The sequence below is a fragment of the Danio aesculapii genome, chromosome 5 (genome assembly GCF_903798145.1).
Source record: "Danio aesculapii chromosome 5, fDanAes4.1, whole genome shotgun sequence".
NCBI classification, from domain to species: domain Eukaryota; kingdom Metazoa; phylum Chordata; class Actinopteri; order Cypriniformes; family Danionidae; genus Danio; species Danio aesculapii.
Window position 1 is genome coordinate 18588139 of NC_079439.1, and position 21276 is coordinate 18609414.

The window sequence follows — 21276 nt, forward strand, 5'->3', positions numbered from 1 at the left end:
TGCTGAATTGGGTGCGGTGTTGCGAAGTGGTTAAAGCTCAGGTCTCAGGTTATCTTGTTTCTGAGTCAAGAACTTATCGCTATTGTGCCTGTGAGCAAAGCACTTAACTCCGGGTGGCTCCAAAGGGGGATTGCTCATGTAAATTAGTAAATTGTAAATGTCTGTGGATAAAAGCATTTGCTTGATGCTTGCTTGCTTAAGTACACTGTGGATTAGTCATAAATTCATTTCCAGAGTTCAGGAATGTAAATTCGTGTTCCACATTGAAAACAAAGATTTTTTTTCATGGGCCACATGTTGTTTGTATTGTATTTAAAAAATAAAAAAATATATACACAAATGCATGAATTATTTAGGCTCCTTCAATCCCTAGCACGGTAAGTTTTAAGATGTAGGTGAGAAGATGAACGATTTTTGGTAGACTGACAGAAATTGCTAGAAGAAATGGGAGACACATGAGTTGTTCTAGCTTTCTTTTAATCACTTTCCCAAGCAATCGTACTCCAATCAGGTATTGCTCTTTATGCCAGCACCTCTCAAAGCCTAATCCACAGCCAGTGAACACTCTCCAACAGACTTACAGGGAGAAATAAACAACCCTTAGGGAGTTAGAATAGCAGCAGTAACAGTGACGCAAAAACAAAGCTGGCTTGTAAGAGAAAAGCCGGTTGGAATGGTCGGGCACCTCCGGCCCCGCGTCGCTAATCCCTGTTTGGCATTTTGCAGATCCATTCAGTCGCTCCAGTACCTTTGGCGGCCTCAGCAACCTTTCAAGCAGTGCCTTCGGTGGATTAGGCAACCCAGCCCTCGGTAAGCCCTGGCCCCCGGCCTCTAGCTCGACTCAGTGCAGCACAGCTTAGCTCTAGACCACAGAGAGTGCAGAGGGAATAAAAAGAAGGTGGGACTGAAAGAAAGGCACTTAGCTTTGCAGCAAATGCCAAAAGAGAGTTTAGGGAAACGGGAGGAGGCAGGCACAACCACAGACAGGCTTTGCCAAATTTACACCCCAAATTAAACTCACATCCCGACTGGTTTTACATTGTTCTTGCATTCATTAGTTGTTTGCAAAGTAGGATGGAGGGCTCGCCATATCACATTTTCTTTCCCTTCTTCCTTCATTGGCTGAATGGGATGTCTTTTAGACTAAAATAGAATCTCTATGGAACCTTTCCTTTTCATAGCTCTTGACCTCACTGGGTCATTTGTTCGTTCTCTATTGAAAAGCCTTAAAAAGCAGTTTATTTGTAGAAGAAATGAGTACACCCCATTAACCTTTCAATTTATGTGTGCAGAACGTAATAGAACTGGACTGTGATCTGATAAACTGATGTAATGTTTCTTGATATTTCAGGGGCCAACAGTGTGTTTGGACCAAAAGAGGGTCCAGGACTGCCGGGACTCAGCAGTCCTCATCACGACACCTGGAATCGGCTGCACCGGACACCACCATCCTTCCCGACCCCTCCTCAGTGGCCCAAATCTGTAGATGCAGAGAGAAGCAGCTCTGCAAACAGCCATGACAGAGAGAGGGACCGGGAGCGGGAGAAAGAAAAAGAACGGGAGAGAGAAAAAAGGGACTCTTCAGTTGGGAAAGAAGAGAAGGATAAAGACAGGTTGGTGTTGCTTGATCCAAGCATCTTACTATTTTTTTCAAGCATTCTAATCAACTAATAATGGGTTCTTTCCTGTTACAGAGACTCTGTAGATCGTAATAGGCATTCAAACCGTTCCTCTCCTGCTTCTGCTCCGGTTAGCTACCAGATCAGCAGCCTGATCCGCTCAAACAGCCAGAACTCAACAGACTCTGGGAGACATCGCAGTGGCAGTGCAGACCGCAACCGCGACCCTGAAAAGAACTGCTGGATCGCCAGCGAGATGCAGTCATTTTAGGAGATGTTAAAGTGAAGGAAAGTCGTTCTCCAGGGAAAGAGATAACAGACAGACGTTCCTCAGATGACTCTCTCAAATCCATTCACAGGTCACCCTCTCCATACTCGAAAAACATCCTTAATGATACAGGAATCAAGATGGGTATTCCACAACCACTACCGATTAAAGAAAATGAGAGAGATAGGAAGGAAACCAGCTCAGGGGATCTGCTCCACAAGGTGAAGAATGACATGAAGATCAAGGAGGAACACAAGGAAGACCAGGATGTTATGGTGGTTGGATCCGAAGCCGCCCCTAAGCCTCAAATCACTCTTCCTCCTCATCAAACCACCCCGATTGTTCATCCCCATCCTGCACTATCCCATCAGCCTCCTCCACCATCTCCTCGCTGTAGTGACCCTCCGTCAATTCATGGAGTTCCGATGCCCCACTCTCTGCCACTCACACTGAGTGCCATGCATCAAATGGGAAGTCTGAATGCACTTGAACGCACCCGCATGGCACCTTTTATGGGAGTCAGTCCTCTTGCTGCAGGTCGAGACCGCCTTCCTCACCCAGCATTCTCCTGGGATCCTCTTCGGGAAGCTTACAGAAACCTTGACCTGCAGAGGCGCATGGACTTCCAGCTTCGCTCTGACCCCGGACATCGCTTTCCTGGTGTCTATGATCCAGAACGGCCCTATCGGGATCGAGAGCCGCATGAGTACTCTCACCACGAACATCTGCTGGAAGTTCGACGGGAACAAGAAAGACTGAGGCAACAAGCTGAAGAAAGGGAACGGTTGCATTTACGAGAAGAACTTGATCGGGCCAGGCTTCACCAACTTCATCAATCACCCATCGAAGGACACTTACCCCACATGCCACCATTTATGTCACACCTCGGTGGGATGCCTTACCCAAGGCTTAGCCCTTCAACAGGACATAATGGACTTCTTAATCGAACACCCCCAACTGCAGCACTAAGTGCCCCTCCACCTCTGGTACCCTCTGGTGCTGCCAGACCAGCATCTCCAAGACGGACTACGCCAATCACCACACAGGACCCTCGGGATTACTCACCATCACGCAACCCCAAGGAAGTGGAGGCACGGTAACACACTAGGAAGGAAAATGCCTCACTTAAGTTGGACACAGGCAACATGCACTTATTTTCACACAAAGTAGAGTAAATGATATGTTATGTGTAATTTGTACAAAGATTTGTATCTTGAAACAAGCACATCAACTGGCTTTAAAGTAAAAATGTAAAAATGAGTAAAAATGAGTTGGTAGCTTCAGCTCTTGCTAGCTCCAAACATAAAACAAACTACCAACCAGAAATTTGATATTAATATATTAATCTAATGCCTTTTCAGTTTTTCATGTGAAAAGACATTCGAAAATTTGTTTGTACATTTCCTATCCTTCATGTACAGACATGTTTTTTATGTATTTGCATTAAGTTTCATTCGTTCCTTGCCCTGTATTTATCCTAGTGAGCTGCTGGATATGGATGTCTACAGTACATATCTAAATTGGTATGATCTCACTGTTTGACAGCTGATTTGCTCTATGGTACCTGGAAATATTCAGTGCTGACCATGTACAAAGTTACATTTTGATTTTTTGATTTTTTTTGGCTTGATTTACTTTGAGATATGCAGACAGATATGTATTACAATGTTCTTGTTTGGTTTATGTAAAGTTTAAAGATATTGTAAATATCTTGTTGATATTACTTGGAACGAAATGACATTGTACATTTGTTAGGCTTTTTAAATGTTTCTAAATAACATTGAAATGAAACAGAACCACTTCCAGGTTGAAAACCATGGTGACGGAGCTGTCCAATCAGAGGAGAAGACTCAGTTGGGGGTGTGGTCATGGTGATGCAATCTATGCAACAAGGATTAAGAGAGTTCTGAATGGATGGTTATCAAAATGGAGTTCTAAAAGGAGAACCTGGATAACTGTTATTCATTTGTCCAATGAAGAGCCAACGAAACAAACCGCTATTAACTTCCAGGTCATAAAGGAACTGCTTTAGCAGTAAACAGTTCTCCAGCCACAAAAACCTGGACATCTGACAAACATATTGGAATGGTTTGGGTGGCAATAGACTCTTTCTGTCGACCTTGTTGTGTTGTGCAGTTGTTTTTCTTAGACTCTTGTATACAAAACAAGTAGAGCTTTAGGCGTGAAAAAAATGAAAATGAACATTCATGGTTTAAAAATGTATGGAATAAAGGTTGGACCTTATATCTGCATACCTGTTTGCTGTTTAATTCTGGTCTACAGTATGGACTTACTGAAGAGTGTAAGAATAGGTGATTCTCACCAAGACATGCGAGAGAAAAATAAATAAAAAATGCTTACATTTTTCTACCATGTTGGAAAAGAAATTGTTATTCTCATTACTAGAATACAGTAACAGAAATAATGCTGTCTGGACACAATGAATAATATTTAAATTAAATTCTATTGTTCACTTAGTTTATTTTATTGTTAACTAATACTTGTGTGGCGAGATCTTGTAGCACGAGATCTGATGCGTCTCTCGAGATTTGACTGGTCTTGTGAAAACGTCACGGTCTCTGCCGATAGCCTCGAGTTTAGTACCAAATCAGTTGTTTCTTTTGACAGCCAAATCACTGGCTCTGAACCAGGAAAAGTGGCTCTTAAGTAGCAGCAAAACATTGCTGGGTTAGAACTGCTTGTGACAGGGGCTGAGGGCAGGGTTATGTCACTAGCTTGTGCACAGGCCAGGAGAATGAAAACAAAGGAAGTGCCATTTTTAAATACAAAGCCAAGAAATTATACCGTAATAATATATACATATAATAACGAGCCATGGTCAAGCCGAACTTAAACAAACCTTGTCGTCATCTTGATGAACAGCCACAAAGCCAAGAAGAAGAGCAGAATCTACCCTGTGCCCCGTAGTTTACAAGGCCGTCTAATGCACGAGCTGTTTCACTTTCTCAAGAGAGCTCTCGTGCGTGTCAATAGTTGAAATAACGCACTTCTTGAGCTGATGATAATGTCACATGATTATTTACGTGCTTCTGACTTCCGATCCTTTCAGAAAGGGACAAATGCGAGAGTAAAGTACAAAAGATCAAAAGAGAAGCCGGAAAAAACAAAGGAGCGAATGTTTTTGTTTAGCAACCTAAAACACGAACAAGCTGCCATGTTTAACTATTATCATCACCTTTTGGGCTATTATGAACTCGTAATGACAGAATTACTTTCCAACAAGAGGTTACATGTGCTGGCGAATATTAAAGATTCAGATGAGAGTTTTGCACTGTATGCTATATGTTGTGTGTTGTTTTTGAACCCAAATAAGGACTACATGTATGTTGTGTGTAGTTTTTCTGTAATTGGTAACATATCAGAGACTGTAAGGGTCAATATGTGTTCATATAGATTATGGAGTTAACTTGTTAACAAATGTTCGGCAGCGGAACCACACCTCACTTTGTCTACCTAACAATCACCTACTCCCTGAAAAATTATTGAAGGCAGACCAGCCCTCTAGCACTGTTCTTCTCGTTTTCTCGAACTTACCCTTCCTCCCTCTATTTTCTTGCTTCCCATTAACAATTCTATATCCCTCTTTTCACTTCTAGGTTAGGGGGGGATCAATCAATTTACCAAAATATTACAGAGACAGTTCCCCCAACCTGAGTCTCTGGGCATCATCGTAGGACGCCCCTCTTTCCTTACCATCCCTTTTATCCAAACATCAGACTAGCACACAAGTCTAGCTCGTGGTCCATGCTGGTGAAGCATTAGTTGTTTATTTGATATGATTGCAGACATACAGTAGGCCATTTTGCACATTCATTGATCTGCAGTTATAATCAAATCATGTTCATAGAATGTTTAGTAATGGAAATTTAAACACAAGTATTTGTGTATAAAGCCTCTGTTTTGTTAGAAGTGCTTCTCATATGATATGTGAACGACACATACAGCTTTACTTTGACATTTCCTTGAGTGAGAATGACATCGACAGAAACTTTCTGTCGTACACCACACCCACCAAAAGGGTACCATTGGGTTTGCGTATCAAACGTAAGCCTGCTAAAGGTGACGCAGACCAACCCATACCATACCTTACTGTACCACTCAGTGGAAACGGGTCATTATAGGATCATTGCGCTTTGGCTATCTTAAGTTAAATTCCTGAATCGCTTGTGGACTTTTCCCCTATCCCACCTACCCCCTCTCTCTCCAACTTTGCTTCTTTTCTACTGGTCATATCTCAATAAAGACAACAACGTAAATAGTAAATGATTCATTATTGCGAGCTAAATTATTGTCAACCGATGGAGACAAGATTCACTGTAACAGTCAGGACATGCAAATGATATTGTCACTGCATTAACAGGCTGAACTCATTCTCCACAGCCACTATTTCCCATATTTTCACAGGAGAGAATGTTTATGTCAGCTATGCTGCACAGAGTAGGCTAAGACCGGTGATGGGACAAGTCTGCAACACAGTATTGATTTTCTGCAAGTGCAGCTTTTGAGTGTTTGTGTTGCAGGTAACTGGTATTGACTCTGAGGCTAGTGCCGTATTGACCTGCGGTCTGGACTCATTAATGGGAGTGACGCCTGCTAATGAGGGATGGATCAAGAAGGCAAGGAAGAAGAAGTAAACGAATGTGAAAAAGCGGAGACCACAGGTTTTCCGTCCAGCAAATAAGATGACCTGAGCTTTACTCTCCCTCTAGTATTGACCAAGTCCCTCTATCTGTGTCTGTCTTTGTGACTTGTGATTTCATTCTCCTGCTCTCTCTGTCTTTCTTCTCCCCAACTGACAAACAATTCATCCTCATAACCATCCCTAACTGGCTCCATCTGGCATGCCACGCTCGGCCTGCCCTCGGTCCCGGCCCTCACCTCAAGTAATGGCAGCATGCGTCAGGCAGTGTGCAGTCATTAGTGATGTTATTGAGAATCGATGGTCTCCCCGCTGCGTCTGGCAGCCTATCTGGACATGCTGCTTCAGAGAGCTCCATCGCTGGAGAGAGAGAGAGAGATAGACGGACTGGGAAAGCTGCCGTGAGGTGTATTGGAAAGAGAGTTAAATCGGGATCCGTTTCAATTTGGCCATGCTGTAATTGAGAGGGTTATTCCATGGACACTGAGCATCTGTGCCTCACTGGCCCTCTGCTGTCTCCCTCTAATCAGCTAGTTAGCACTAACCTGACCCAGACCGTATAGAGAAACCACACATCAAGTCTATCTGTCTGTCTGTCTGTCTGTCTGTCTGTCTCTATCTCTCTGTATCTATCTATCTATCTATCTATCTATCTCCCTATCTATCTATCTATCCATCCGTATGTCTGTCTCAGTCTGTCTGTCTATCTATCTATCTATCTATCTATCTATCTATCTATCTATCTATCTATCTATCTATCTATCTATCTATCTATCTATCTATCTATCTATCTATCTGTCTGTCTGTCTGTCTGTCTGTCTGTCTGTCTGTCTGTCTGTCTGTCTGTCTGTCTGTCTGTCTGTCTGTCTGTCTGTCTGTCTGTATCTCTCTGTATCTATCTATCTATCTATCTATCTGTCTGTCTGTCTGTCTCTATCTCTCTGTATCTATCTATCTATCTATCTATCTATCTATCTATCTATCTATCTATCTATCTATCTCTATCCATTCATCCGTATGTCTGTCTCAGTCTGTCTATCTATCTATCTATCTATCTATCTATCTATCTATCTATCTATCTATCTATCTATCTATCTATCTATCTATCTATCTATCTATCTATCTATCTATCTATCTATCTATCTATCTATCTATCCGTCCGTCCGTCCGTCTGTCTGTATCTCTCTGTATCTATCTATCTATCTATCTATCTATCTATCTATCTATCTATCTATCTATCTATCTATCTATATGTCTGTCTGTCTGTCTGTCTGTCTATCTATCTCTATCCATCCATCCGTATGTCTGTCTCAGTCTGTCTGTCTGCCTATCTCTATCTATCTATCTATCTATCTATCTATCTATCTATCTATCTATCTATCTATCTATCTATCTATCTATCTATCTATCTATCGTCTGTCTGTCTGTCTGTTCGTCTATCTATTGTATCAGTCTGTATGTCAGTCAGTCAACTGGTCATCTAGCTGTGAAGCAGCCTGATTTTAAAAATAGCCTTTTATTCATACATTGTTTGCTAGCACCATTGCAGTGTTAATGGTCAGTTCTCTCCATTAATGTTTTTATTTGGAAAGTAGTCATTATTTTTGCAGCCTGTGTAGTGGAGCAGAAATTACACACTTGACTTATCTTTCATACCGGCATGCTGGCCAATTATCTGAGTATAAAATAAAGCAGGACGCATTTTAATATTCAACATTCTCAGCCTATAATTTTCAAATATTATCATGTCATGCAGGCCTTTTTAGTAATTATTTCTAATGTAAAATTATATTATATTATTTGCTGTTCATACAGTTGGAAATAATGCAATTATATATATATATATATATATATATATATATATATATATATATATATATATATATATATATATATATATATATATATATATTCTTCCCCCTAAGTAGTTCTTTTTAAAACAAAGAAATGCAGACCAAATACAGGTTTGGAAAATTAAATAAATAAATGTGACCCTGGACGATAAAAAATGTCATTTCAATTCTTTGGAAATTAAGAGTTATGCAACAATCTGAATAACAATTTATACAAGTTTAATACAATGAAATCTGAATAAATAAGCTTTCCATTGATGTATACTACGTTAGGAACTATTTGAAAATCTTAAAATTGAGAAAAAAAAAATCTAAATACTGAGAAACGCTTAGCATTACACACACACACACACACACATCACACGAGTAGCACTGCGATGTGGCTGTATATTGACACTGGTGGGAGGCGTGCCTTAGTGTCTCACCTGTGACGATATACAGCAACATCGCACTGCTACGAGTGTGGTATTGTGTTTAAACAACAGTTAGACGGTAATTGTGTATATGAAAAAGAAAATCAAACACGTCTCAAAACCCTTTTGTAAGAGGAACTAGTTTCTTCTGCAATTCCTTCACATTTGCAGCTGACGCCAGAATAGGAGAAACCGTTGCTAAGATTATAAGGCTGAACGGCATGAAATGCCATCAGTCTACAGGGATATCTCCCAGTATTTCTCTAATCAGGAGATCACAATTTTACTATGGTATAAAAACAGCAATACAACATACAAAAGAGTTTGACTTAGAAAGTCATTTACCTGTTTTATAATGATTTGATCAGCTGTAGTTTGAAATTACGCTGTTTTTCCACTTAGGGCTTACTATGCAGTCTCTGTCGCCATCTTGTGGATGAACATCGTCAAAGGTCTTTGCTCAAAGACAGGCTAATGGCTGCCACCCCGCTGTCTCTCAGAAATTATAAATATTTTAAAATAGGCACAACTACATTCTTTACTAAAAAAAGCCTCGAAGGTAAATTATGTTGTCCAACAGCTGCAATATTTGTCAAACTGTAGTGTCCTCTGCTTGTCACTGTATGTGGGCAGAGTAATACATAAGGGTGAAAGGTGAAGAGGCTGGACGAGGGCTGTTTTTTGCAGAATATTGCACTGCTATCAGCCAATCAGATTCAAGAACCAGACAGAACTGTTGTAGAAATATATAATATTTATATATGCAGTCAAGCCCGAAATATAAATCATCTACACCTTAAAAGATTCCCATATATTGGTGTTATTAGATGATATTATTTTACTAAGAAAATATATATCATTAACTCCACAACGACGCTACTGTATATTGACTAAACCCATTCCAGACCATTTAACATAGTGAGGCACTGACCTCAGACTGTGTAAATTCCAGACTGAAGTGACAGAATAACATCTAAGTCTCTCTACACCTCCAAAGCCTCTGCACTCCAGAAATGCCGTCTGACTCTTGAGAGCTTCTGGAAAGAGCGTATCCACTGCAAACAAGAACATACGCAATGGAAACAAATAATCGCTCATTCTAAAAACAAGCAAGCTGCTGAGATATGATGACACGGAAGGATAAAATGAGAAATAGTGGGTGTAAAGATGTAAAGTAGACTGAGAATAGGGAAAAGCGTTGAGAGAGAGAGAGCGAAGGAGAATTCCAGACAGACCAACTGAGCCCCAGCAGCCAAAATCATTTTTCCACTTTCATTCATTTTTGAAACGATTTTTTTTCTTTTTTCCTCTTTCTTCATGCCTCAGTGAAAGCTCGCTGCCTGACTCCTCACACTCGCATACACAGGCATCATTGTGTATACAAACCGTAAAAGCCTATGAGAATTTATGCAGCTGGGTTCATCTGGCAGAGATGGAGGTTATAGTGGAGAGAAGCTGGCATGATATTCAGACGACCTGCAATCTGCGCTGCCAGTACAGGGTGGAGGCAAAGACTAGATTGGTGGAGACAGATGCAATGCTCAATAGAGGCTTTTTCATACCCTGACATTTCTATTTGTTCAGATGTAATGTCAGGCTTTTTGAAAATGTGTCTGCACTGTGGGGGTAAAGGTTTGACTGTTTAGCACGCCCTTGTTAGCCCCTGTTGGTAGATGATGCAACTACACGCTCCTTAGACCAAACGCATCTTTCTTTATTGAATGTGTTTTTCAGTCCTTTCATTCATTTTCCTTCGGCTTAGTCTCTATTTCAGAGGTTGCCACAGCAGAATGAACCGTCAACTATTCCTGCATATGTTTCACACAGCGGATGCCCTTCCAGCCGCAACCCGTATTTAGAAACACCAATACACACTCAATCACAAACACACACTCATACAATACGGCCAATTTAGTTCATTAAATTCACCTATAGAGCATGTCTTTGGGTTGTAGGGGAAACATGCAAACTCCACACAGATATGCAAACTGGCCCAGCCGGGACTCGAACCAGCCACCTTTTTGCTGAGAGGCGACAGTGCTAATCACTGAGCCACCGTGCTGCCCTGGATGTGTTTTATACTGTGAAAAATGTTGGGTTCCACACAGTTCCTTCATGTTGTCCCAACACAAATAGATTAAGTTAATTTAATAGTTTTAAGTGGATTGAACATAACACAATTAAGTTGTTTCAAAACAAACTGTGTGCTTTAGTGTCTTTTAAGTAAGTAGTTTGAACAAGCAGCAATAATCTTTTTTTTAATGTGTATAATTAGCTGTGCATTCGGACAAATTGTGGAAGCTAAACCAGCTTCAGATGTTTTTTAAACTGCACTGCAAAAAAGTGAAAACCTAAAAAAAATTCCATACTTCCATTTGTTACATCTAAAGCCCTATTCAGATTACATGATTTTTATTGTCGGTTACAGCAGTCAATCATAACGTGACATCTACGGCACGTGATCTGTCATTAAGCAGCAGCACACTGTAAAACCTGTCAGTGAAAATTACTAAAATGAAATAACTTTTAATTTAAAAAAAAGGAGTTATGGTGACTAATAAACTGATTATATAAGGCAAAACTCAAACCTAATGAGTTATGAATGAATCAATTATATAATGCTAGAAGCAATACCTAGCCATTTGAATAGATATGGTTGCTTTGACTAAACTCCGATTTAATAACTGAACAAAATGTTTAAGTTACTAATACTAAATGCCTGACGATATCAACACAATAATATATGTGTGTGTTGTGTGTATACAGTATGTGCATATATATATATATATATATATATATATATTATATATATATATATATATATATATATATCTATATATATAATATATATATATATATATATATATATATATATATATATATATATAAACACACACACACTTGCATACATACATACATATATACATACAGTGCATCTGTAAAGTATTCATAGCACTTCACTATTTCCACGTTTTTTTGTGCTACAGCCTTATTGCAAAATGGATTAAATTTATTTATTGCCTCAAAATTCTACACACAATACCCCATAATGACAATGTGAAAAAATATTTGTTGAAATTGTTGCAAATTTATTAAAAATAAAAAACCTGAAAAATCACATGTACATACGTATTCACAACCTTTGCTCAATACTTTGTTGATGCACCTTTGGCAGCAATTACACCCTCAAGTGTTTTTGAATATGATGCCACAAGCTTGGCACACCTGTCTTTGGCAATATTTGCCCATTCCTCTTTGCAGTACCTCTCAAGCTATATCAGCTTGGATGGGAAGCGACAGTGTGCAGCCATTTTCAGATCTCTCCAGAGATGATCAGTAGGATTAAGCTCTGGCTGGGCCACTCAATGACATTAACCGAGTTGTTGTGAAGCCACTCCATTGATATTTTGGCCGCATGCTTTGGGTCATTGTCCTGCTGAAAGATGAACCGTCCCCCAGTCTGAGGTCAAGAGCACTCTAAAGCAGGTTTTCACTCAGGATGTCTCTGTACATTGCTGCATTCATCTTTCCCTCTATCCTGACAAGTCTTCCAGTTCCTGCTGCTGAAAAACATCCCCACAGCATGATGCTGCCACCACCATGCCTCACTGTAGGGGTGGTATTAGCCTGGTGATGAGTGGTGCCTGGTTTTCTCCAAACGTAACATCTACCATTCACTCCAAAGAGTTCAATTTTACTCTTATCAGACAAGAGAATTTTGTTTCTTATGGTCCGAGAGTCCTTCAGATGCCTTTTGGCAAATTCCAGGCAAGGAGTGGCTTTCGTCTGGCCACTCTATCATACAGGCTTGATTGGTGGATTGCTGCACAGATGGTTGTCCTTCTTTAAGGTTCTCCTCTCTCGACAGAAGTACGTTGGAGCTCAGACAGAGTGACCATCGGGTAATTGATAACCTCCCTTACTAAGGCTCTTTCCCCCGATCACACATCTTAGATGGCCAGCTTTTTTATAAATTTGCAACAATTTCAGAAACTATTTTTTCACATTGTCCTTATGGCGTATTGTGTGTAGAATTTTGAGAAAATAAATGAATTTAATCCATTTTGGAATAAGGCTGTAACATAGAAAAAGTGAAGCTCTGTGAATACTTTCCGGATGCACTGTCTCTGTAATTGTTTACATTCCAGTACTCTTTCACCAGGTTGCAGAAGTGCTTCATCTGTTGTGTTGACCAACATTTATCTTTTTTCTGTCATGGTAGTTCCGTGATGATGCTGTTGCCATAACTGCACAAAGCTTTTTTCCAATTCATGGAAGCAGCACAGTCCTCTGTCTTTCAATTTGCCATTTTAAAAGTTCCGAAGACGTTATGTGCTCCTATTGGTCAGTGTTACCCATATGACGGAACTGGTTGTGGGCAATGGGGAAAAAAAAATTTTACTTTTTGCGATGACAAAGTGAAGCATCAAAGACATGGCATCGGTGTGGCACACTACACAATAAAGAAAGATTGAAACATTCCCGATGCTCATTTATTGTTTATGATTCCCCACAACACGTACATCAACAAAAATCGTGTAATCTGAAAAAGGGTGATAAAAAAATAAAGGGATACTTCACACAAAACTGAAAATTCTGTCAGCATTTATTCACCTTTCAATTGTACAAAACCTATTTGAGTGTCTTCTTCTGTTGAACACAAAAGATATTTTGAAGAATGTTTAAAACAGGTAACAATTGCAGTCCCTAGTCATTTTTTCCTACTATGGTGGTCAATGGGTTCCAGCAACAAGATTTTTCAAAATGTCTTCTTTTGTGTTGAACAAAAGAAGGAATCTCATAAAGGTTTAAAACCAGAAGATGGTGAAACAAGTATTTTTTAAAAAGCTGATCCAATGGTTCCTATAAATGGTTGAAGATTGTTTGGCCTCTCCATTGAGAAGCGTGACTTCTCACATCAAACAGTGAAACTTTGATTTATTCCTTCAAGCAGTGTGTGAAATCCATAAACACTGACCTGTTTGATTCGAACAAATATATGGATGTCTGCTTGGCCATGGCATATTAGACATCCTTCGCATGGCGAGGGGTCATTCTAGGTCTGCATAGTCACATTCAGTGAATTATAATAATGCTATGATCCAAAGAAAGAAATCTCAAGCTCTAGATCATCATTAACATGTTGGAATCCTTTGTAAAGGCTGTGGATTAAAGGTAATTGTTTTTTCTACTATGGAAGTCAATGTTTACAGGCTTTTAGCTTAAAAATATATTCTTTTGTGTTCTACAGAAAAAAGAAATTCATACAGGCTTTGAACCACTTGAAGGTGAGTAAACAGAGAGTACATTTTCATTTCTGGGTGAAGTATTACTTTAATAATGTTTGGTTTCATGCAGACTGGTTGTTTGGCTTCATGAAACCTCAATGTATTGTCAGGAGCCCGAGTCACAGATATTAGTATTGTTTTGTATGTACACTCACCGGCCACTTTATTAAGTACACCTGTCTAACTGCTTGTCAACGTAAATTTCTAATCAGCCAATCACATGGCAGCAACTCAATGCATTTGGGCATGTAGACATGGTCAAGACAATCTGCTGCAAAATGGGGGGAAAGGTGATTTAAGTGACTTTGAACATGGCATGGTTGTTGGTGCCAGTCTTGTCTGAGTATTTCAGAAACTGCTGATCTACTGGGATTTTCAAGTACAACCATTTCTAGGGTTTACAGAGAATGGTCAGAAAAAGAGAAAATATCCTGGTTTGTTGTGTAGACAATCAGAAAATATACAGTAAATATTTATTAAGGAGGATAATAATACTTACCTTAGAATAGGTTTTTTATTATTATCATATATATCAAGAATTAATCTATAAGAAATAAGATGTATTATAACTCCAGAAGAATTATTTTTGTTTTATAGGAAATACTGTGAAAATGTCTTTGGTTTGTTAAAGATCACTTGAAACATTATTTTAAATTAATGGGAGGGCAAAAAAAATTTACTTCAACTGTATCTGTTAAAGTTTACAGGTGAAAAATGTGCCTTGATGTACTTGAATGTTATAAATGTGTTATCCTACTACAATGCAAAGTTATGTCAGATAAATTAACAAGGAAGATTATTTTGAGTTTAAGTTATTTAATAATTTTGTTTATGAAGATTTTGAATAATTGTTTAGGTAGTTTGTGATGTATGTTCAAGTGTGTCCCCTAAAATTACAAGTGGCCACTGATTTTGGGTTAAAATTATCAAAGTTAAATGTTGGGTCAAAAAATGTGGCCCATATTTTACTCAAATTTAGGCTGAAACAAAGTATTACATTTATAATGTTAGTTGTCCTAGCCTTGCACTGTAGCCGTGTATTTTATTCCAATGCCAGGAACCACATATTCTCCACATTGTTTTACTACTCTTCTGACACTTATTTGGTTATATGTAGGGTGCATGTGGTCATGGCCCGAGATGCAAATGCATGCTTTTAGATGTCCGCAAAAAAAAAAATCTCTTAATCTGTGGGCTTTCACTTCTGACATATGACTAACAACAAACATCTGACAACTGCCCTGCACTTGACCCTGTGTTTTTTAAGCTGGCTTTGTACAGTATTCAGAGCTGTATGATTGCCGGAGGGGGGAGATGGGAGGGCGCTGTATGCACACCCTTGGCTAAATGATTGCAGATGCCTGGCTCTAGCTCAAAAGCTTCGCATTCCTCCCCTGTCGAAAAGACATTAGACCAGCTCTGCTCTTGCCTGTACTGTCTGGCAGCCTGCTTTGAAAAAAAAAAAAAATCCCTCACTTATCTGTTATCACCACACGAACACATAACAATCCCCATATCTTATCTCTCCCTGTTCGCTAATGTCATATAGCTTAAGGGCAGGTTCTGTAGTGGTTGCAGGGCTACAACCGACATAAGCCTTTGTACAGTGCAAACGCCTGGCTAGTCAGCAAAGTGCATTGACCGGAGCATGTTTATAATTTCAAATATTTGAATTTCCATAGAACCACATTTCACACGAAAAGAAGGCATATCTCTCTCTGGCACCAGACCATCAAAGGTTGTTCTCAGAGTGTGCATATGCATGTTAAAATAAGCCAAAACAGCCCCGTTTAGATTCGCTGGCTAACCACTCCTGGCTGTAGACATCCGACTATCAGCCTGAACCCGCCATTACAGAGTGGCTCAACCATCAGCGCTCGGCTTCTGTTGACAACCGGCTATTTAACACATCAAAACAACAAGTGCTGCTATCAAGGCCAGCCTCTCCAGGACGGGTTACTGTGTCGCCCAAGAATGCTTCTTATCTTTCTGCTTGGTTTTAGTCACAAGGCATGTGCTGCTGACACTCCCTTTCTTTTCCCGAGGCTCATTGTAGCCACCGTGGAAAGGTCAAAGGCGAAGTTGGCCAACTTATAAACAAATAGCGATGGGTTTATGCAAAAAAGTTGGTTTCCATAGAAGCGATTTTATGGAAATTTGTACCTATGGAAATATATACTTTCAACAATGCAAACAAACACACACACATACATTCACTACCTGACAAATGACTTGTCGCCTATCCACGTTTTAGGAACAACAAATAATAACTTGACTTCTAGTTGATCATTTGGTGTCAGAAGTGGCTTCTATGAAAGGCAAAGGCCTCTAGATCACAGTTATTTTAATAAAATATGATCACACCTTTATTTTTAATTTTTCTCTGCAATGACTCCAATAACTTAATAAAAAAAAGTCATCTGGAATGGCAAAGAAACCGTTCTTGCAGGCCTCCCAAAATTCATCAAGATTCTTTGGATTCATCTTCAATGCCTCCTCCTTCATCTTACCCCAGACATACTCAATAATGTTCATTTCTGGTGATTGGGCTAGCCAATCATGGAGCACCTTGACCTTCTTTGCTTTTAGGAACTTTGATGTGGAGGCTGAAGTATGAGAACAAGTGCTATCCTGCTGAATTTGCCCTCTCCTGTGGTTTGTAATGTAATGGGCAGCTCAAATGTCTTGATACCTCAGGCTGTTAATGTTTCCATCCACTCTGCAGATCTCTCCCACACCCCCATACTGAACCCCAAACCATGATTTTTCCTTCACCAAACTTGACTGATTTCTATGAGAATCTTGGGTCCATGTGAGTTGCAAAAGGGCTTCTGCAATATTTGTGAGGATTGAGATGCAGTTCAACAAATGATTAATCTGAAAAATCGACTTTTCCAAATGATCAACTAGTTATTATTTGTTGCTCTTACAATGGATCGACAACAAGACTTTTGTCAGGTAGTGTACATTCTACAATATCTAATATTTTTAAGAAGTTAATCCTAAAAGTATGGTAAAAGAAAAACAAACTTGCCAATGGGGTATAAAAATGTATTTGATAAAATGTATGCCTTATCTATTTAATTTTTCCACTTAAGGTACAATGTTGTTGCTGTGCTTTTGATTAATTTATTTTTTATTGTGTTCATTTTGTTTTTATTAACCAGTAGCGCATTTTTGGTTAACCAATTTTTTGCTAATTGATCACCAAATCAGGATAATAAAAAATTAAAATTAATTCTAAATTTTTGGAAAACAAGTCAAATTATCTACTGAAATGTGGAGTCCCATTTAAATGTGTCTCTCTTTTTTTTTTTTTTGAAGTATGTTTAGTCTGGGTGAGGCAGTGGCGCTGTAGGTAGCGCTGTCACCTCACAGCAAGAAGGTCGCTGGTTCGAACCTCGGCTGGGTCAGTTGGCGTTTCTGTGTGGAGTTTGCATGTTCTCCCTGCGTTCGCGTGAGTTTCCTCCGGGTACTGCCATATCGCACTGCTACAAGTGTGATATTGCGTTTATACAACAGTTCAACGGCATAATCGTGTGTATAAAAAGAAAATCAAGTCTCAAAAATCCTAAAGTAGAAAGAGGAACTACTTTCTTCCACCATTAGTTCACATCTGCAGCTGACGTCAGAACAGCAGAAGCCGTTACTAATTCACACGTCACGTTAGAGCTCATATTTGAATGATTCTCTAGCGTAATATCTAAAGTTATGATAAAACAGGTCATTTTGCTCGCATTTTAAGATTATAAGACTGAACGGCATGAAATGCCATCAGTCTGTAGAGATTTCCCAGTATTTCTCTGTTGCAATCGGGATTTTACAATATTTAACCCCGAAAAAGCCAAAGCAAAGCAAACACTACCAGTTTCTTTGGTATAAAAACAGCACTACAAAGTACAAAAGAGAGAGATCGACTTAGAATGTCACTTACCTGATTTAAATGAATTGTTCAGCTGTAGTTTGAAACTTATGCTGAGAAAATGCTGTTTTTCTCCCCTAAGGACTTATTATGCTGTCTCTGTCACTGTTTTATCTTTCTGCATTGTTAGCTTGGTATGGTAATCCGAATCTGTCAAAAAAAAAAACAGGTTGAGTAGCCTGGTGATGGTAGCAGGCAACATCATCGGTTTTAACCAAACTAATCCAATGGTAATTTACCATAATTATGTTTTAAAGAGAGCTCGGGTATCCTGTGCACCCCGGATCACGCATTGTAATCTGGTTTTTCAACTGCTGCCATCAAGATGTCGTTTTAGAGTTCCTTTTTGCTGGACAAATTGAACTAGAAATCATTTTATAATGGTGGCCATTAGGTCATTAAATGAATCGGGGGGGGGGGGGGTCTGTGCACCTACAAAATGATGTATTGTATGTTGTGTGGTAATATTTTGTTAAAAAGCCCATATTATACATGAAATAGGGTCATATTTAGGTTGTAAGGGTCTCCAACAACAGTCTATATGCATGCAAGGTCATAAAACACTTTGATGGTCTTATAATCTGCATTTATTTTTACCTAATTATCCCAACGACTCCCATATGAATCGTTCAGCGATTCATTTGTTCCCAACCCCCTCCTCAGCGTGAAGCTAATCTGCGCTGATTGGACCGATGACAGCCTGCTGCGATTGGTCGACAGTGACAGGCTTCAGCACGAGACAGAGTGAAATGCCCAGCTGGTAATCAACTATATAAAGTAGTCACAGTGCACACGCGCTTCATAGTGTAAGGCTTTTTTCACACACACACACAACCCTCCTCAGAAGAACTGGGGAGATTGACGCGAGTCTCTCTCTCTCCCTCTCCCTCTCTCTCTCTCACACACACACACAACGCTTCTCAGAAGAACTAGGGAAAGCGACGCGAGTCTCTCTCTCTCTCTCTCTCTCCTCTCTCTCTCTCTCTCTCTCCACACACCCACACACACACAACGCTCCTCAGAAAAACTAGGGAAAGCGACGCGAGTCTCTCTCTCTCTCTCCTCACACACACACACAACGCTCCTCAGAAGAACTAGGGAAAGCGACGCGAGTCTCTCTCTCTCTCTCTCTCTCTCTCACACACACACACACACACCACACCACACACACAACGCTCCTCAGAAGAACTAGGGAAAGGGGACACGAGTCTCCTGTCTCCTAGCTTACGATCGATCGCCATAGCAACGACAAACGGCAGTGGAACGCGAGCTCACAAAAGCCTTTAACGTTAAATCCGTAAACAAAGCGGCACGCGTCGCGTTTTTAACGTGGCTTACATGTGATAAGAGAATATAAAGAGTAACCGCGTGTACTGTACCAGGTTAACAACTCATCTTTGGGTAGAAACTGTCAATATTATCCATCTGAGCACAGCGTGACTTCATTCGACCGGCGGCGTCTGTGTGTGTGTGTCTAGTGTTTTTTCTGTGTTAGTGGGCGGGCCGCAGGTTTCAAATCTCCCTGGTTTGCGCGCGTAACTACTGGCGAGGCTTGTGTTTCGTGGCTGCGTCATCGCGAAACACCTAATGACTCGTTATCAAGGCGACTCGTTTGAAGCACTATGAGTCGACTCTTTTATAGATGAATCAATAGTTTTAAACACTGTACACTTACAGATTTAAGCCTTAGCTGGATATTTCACTTCACTTAGAGCTGTGTTACACACTACATGGAAGGGCATTTTCAAAAACCCATAATATGGGCTCTTTAATGTATACATGGAACTTGTTAATGTGTCTGTCTGTCGCCATCTTGTGGCAGAACATCAATTATCACTTTCTTTTGGTCTGATGGTGTTCGATGCACTAAATCCGAGGCTCCGAAATTATAAATATTTTAAAATAGGCACTTTCCTTATAAATAAACTGCATAGTTGCAATCTAAACAACTACATTCTCGACTAAAAAAAGACTCAAAAGTACATTATGTTGTCCAACAGCAGCAATATTTGTCAAACTGTTGTGTCCTCTGTTTATCACTGCAGAGTAATACACATGGGTGAAGAGTGAAGAGGCTAGACGAGGGCTGTTATTTGCAGAATATTGCACAGCTATAAGCCAATCAGATTCAACAACCAGACAGAACTGTTATATATAATAATTTATTTTTTAGTATGTAATGTATGTAATCTAATTAGTTTAATTTACAATACATTCTTGGTTGACCAATTTTTTTAGTTTTGCTAGTGAATCCTCAAAGCAAGACTAATGAAGTAAAGACACTGCATGCATAAATACAAATCATACCTCCATTATCTTCTGCGTCCAGAATTTTGATACATCTCTAAATTTTTCAAAGGAAATGGCCATAATAATCAAACACGGACTACAATTTGACACATGCAGGCATAAATCTCCTCTCTGCGAGGCTGTTTGTTAGAGATAAAATGTCCATCATGCATAAAAATGCCATGCGCTCTGTGCCCTGCTCCCGTTGTGTTCTTCTGCTTGTGCGCCGAATCTCCCATTAATTAACGCTGCTCTTTCACCTGGTATCAGTTTCTCGTCCTTCTGTGCTTTATTTGGGTAGCTCATTATTTTCTTTCCCAGAGAAGTATGTCTAATACCTACAAGCTGTGCGCCATCACAAATGCCGCACGCCCTGGCATAATGTCCTTTGTTGTTGCCAAATGGTTTTTTAATGAAAAGTTTAAGAGGGGCATAATTACATATCTGAGGCTATTATGAAATCCAATATTACAATTAAAGTAATTTTATTTGCTTGTAATCTCCCTTCACCAAGTCTAATAAGGCTTTTGAAAGAAGGGCAAGCGGGCTTTGAATGGTGACTCGTTTCTAAATGAAGCTGGTCTCGGTTCTCCATGTCTTTGATTTGCAGTGGCGTGGTGAGACTGTTGGAGAAGCATGAGGGATTTGTTAGCCTTTTACTGGCTCTTTGGCAAGTCAAAACTAACGACATTTCATACTTTAATGGAAGATAGTACAATGCATTTGGTTTAAATCCTACTCAGGGACCTAAAATAATTTCTATACAGTATGAATGTGTGTGCTGAATGAATTAAGTGCTACTATCCAGCGTAATGGCAATGTCCTGCAGCCTATGGATCCCATTCACATATCCTATATGGGATATACGGAAGCTATAAAATTTAAAATGTAAAACAGCAAATACGCTGGGACCATTGTTTTCGTTTACTTCCCACAAAATGGTCTATGCCTAGAAAACAATTCA

The 21276-nt window shown here is 39.7% G+C and overlaps 1 protein-coding gene across 1 annotated transcript in view; it reads left to right on the forward strand.

The window, feature by feature from the left end:
* fbrsl1 (fibrosin-like 1) overlaps positions 1-4139 on the forward strand; it is a 579938-nt gene extending 575799 nt beyond the window's left edge. Inside the window, 4 exon segments of the mRNA XM_056457467.1 lie at positions 727-810; positions 1352-1613; positions 1695-1846; positions 1849-4139. Coding sequence (XP_056313442.1) covers positions 727-810; positions 1352-1613; positions 1695-1846; positions 1849-2987 — 1637 coding nt within the window. The 3' untranslated portion in view covers positions 2988-4139.
* The last annotated feature ends 17137 nt before the right edge of the window (positions 4140-21276 follow it).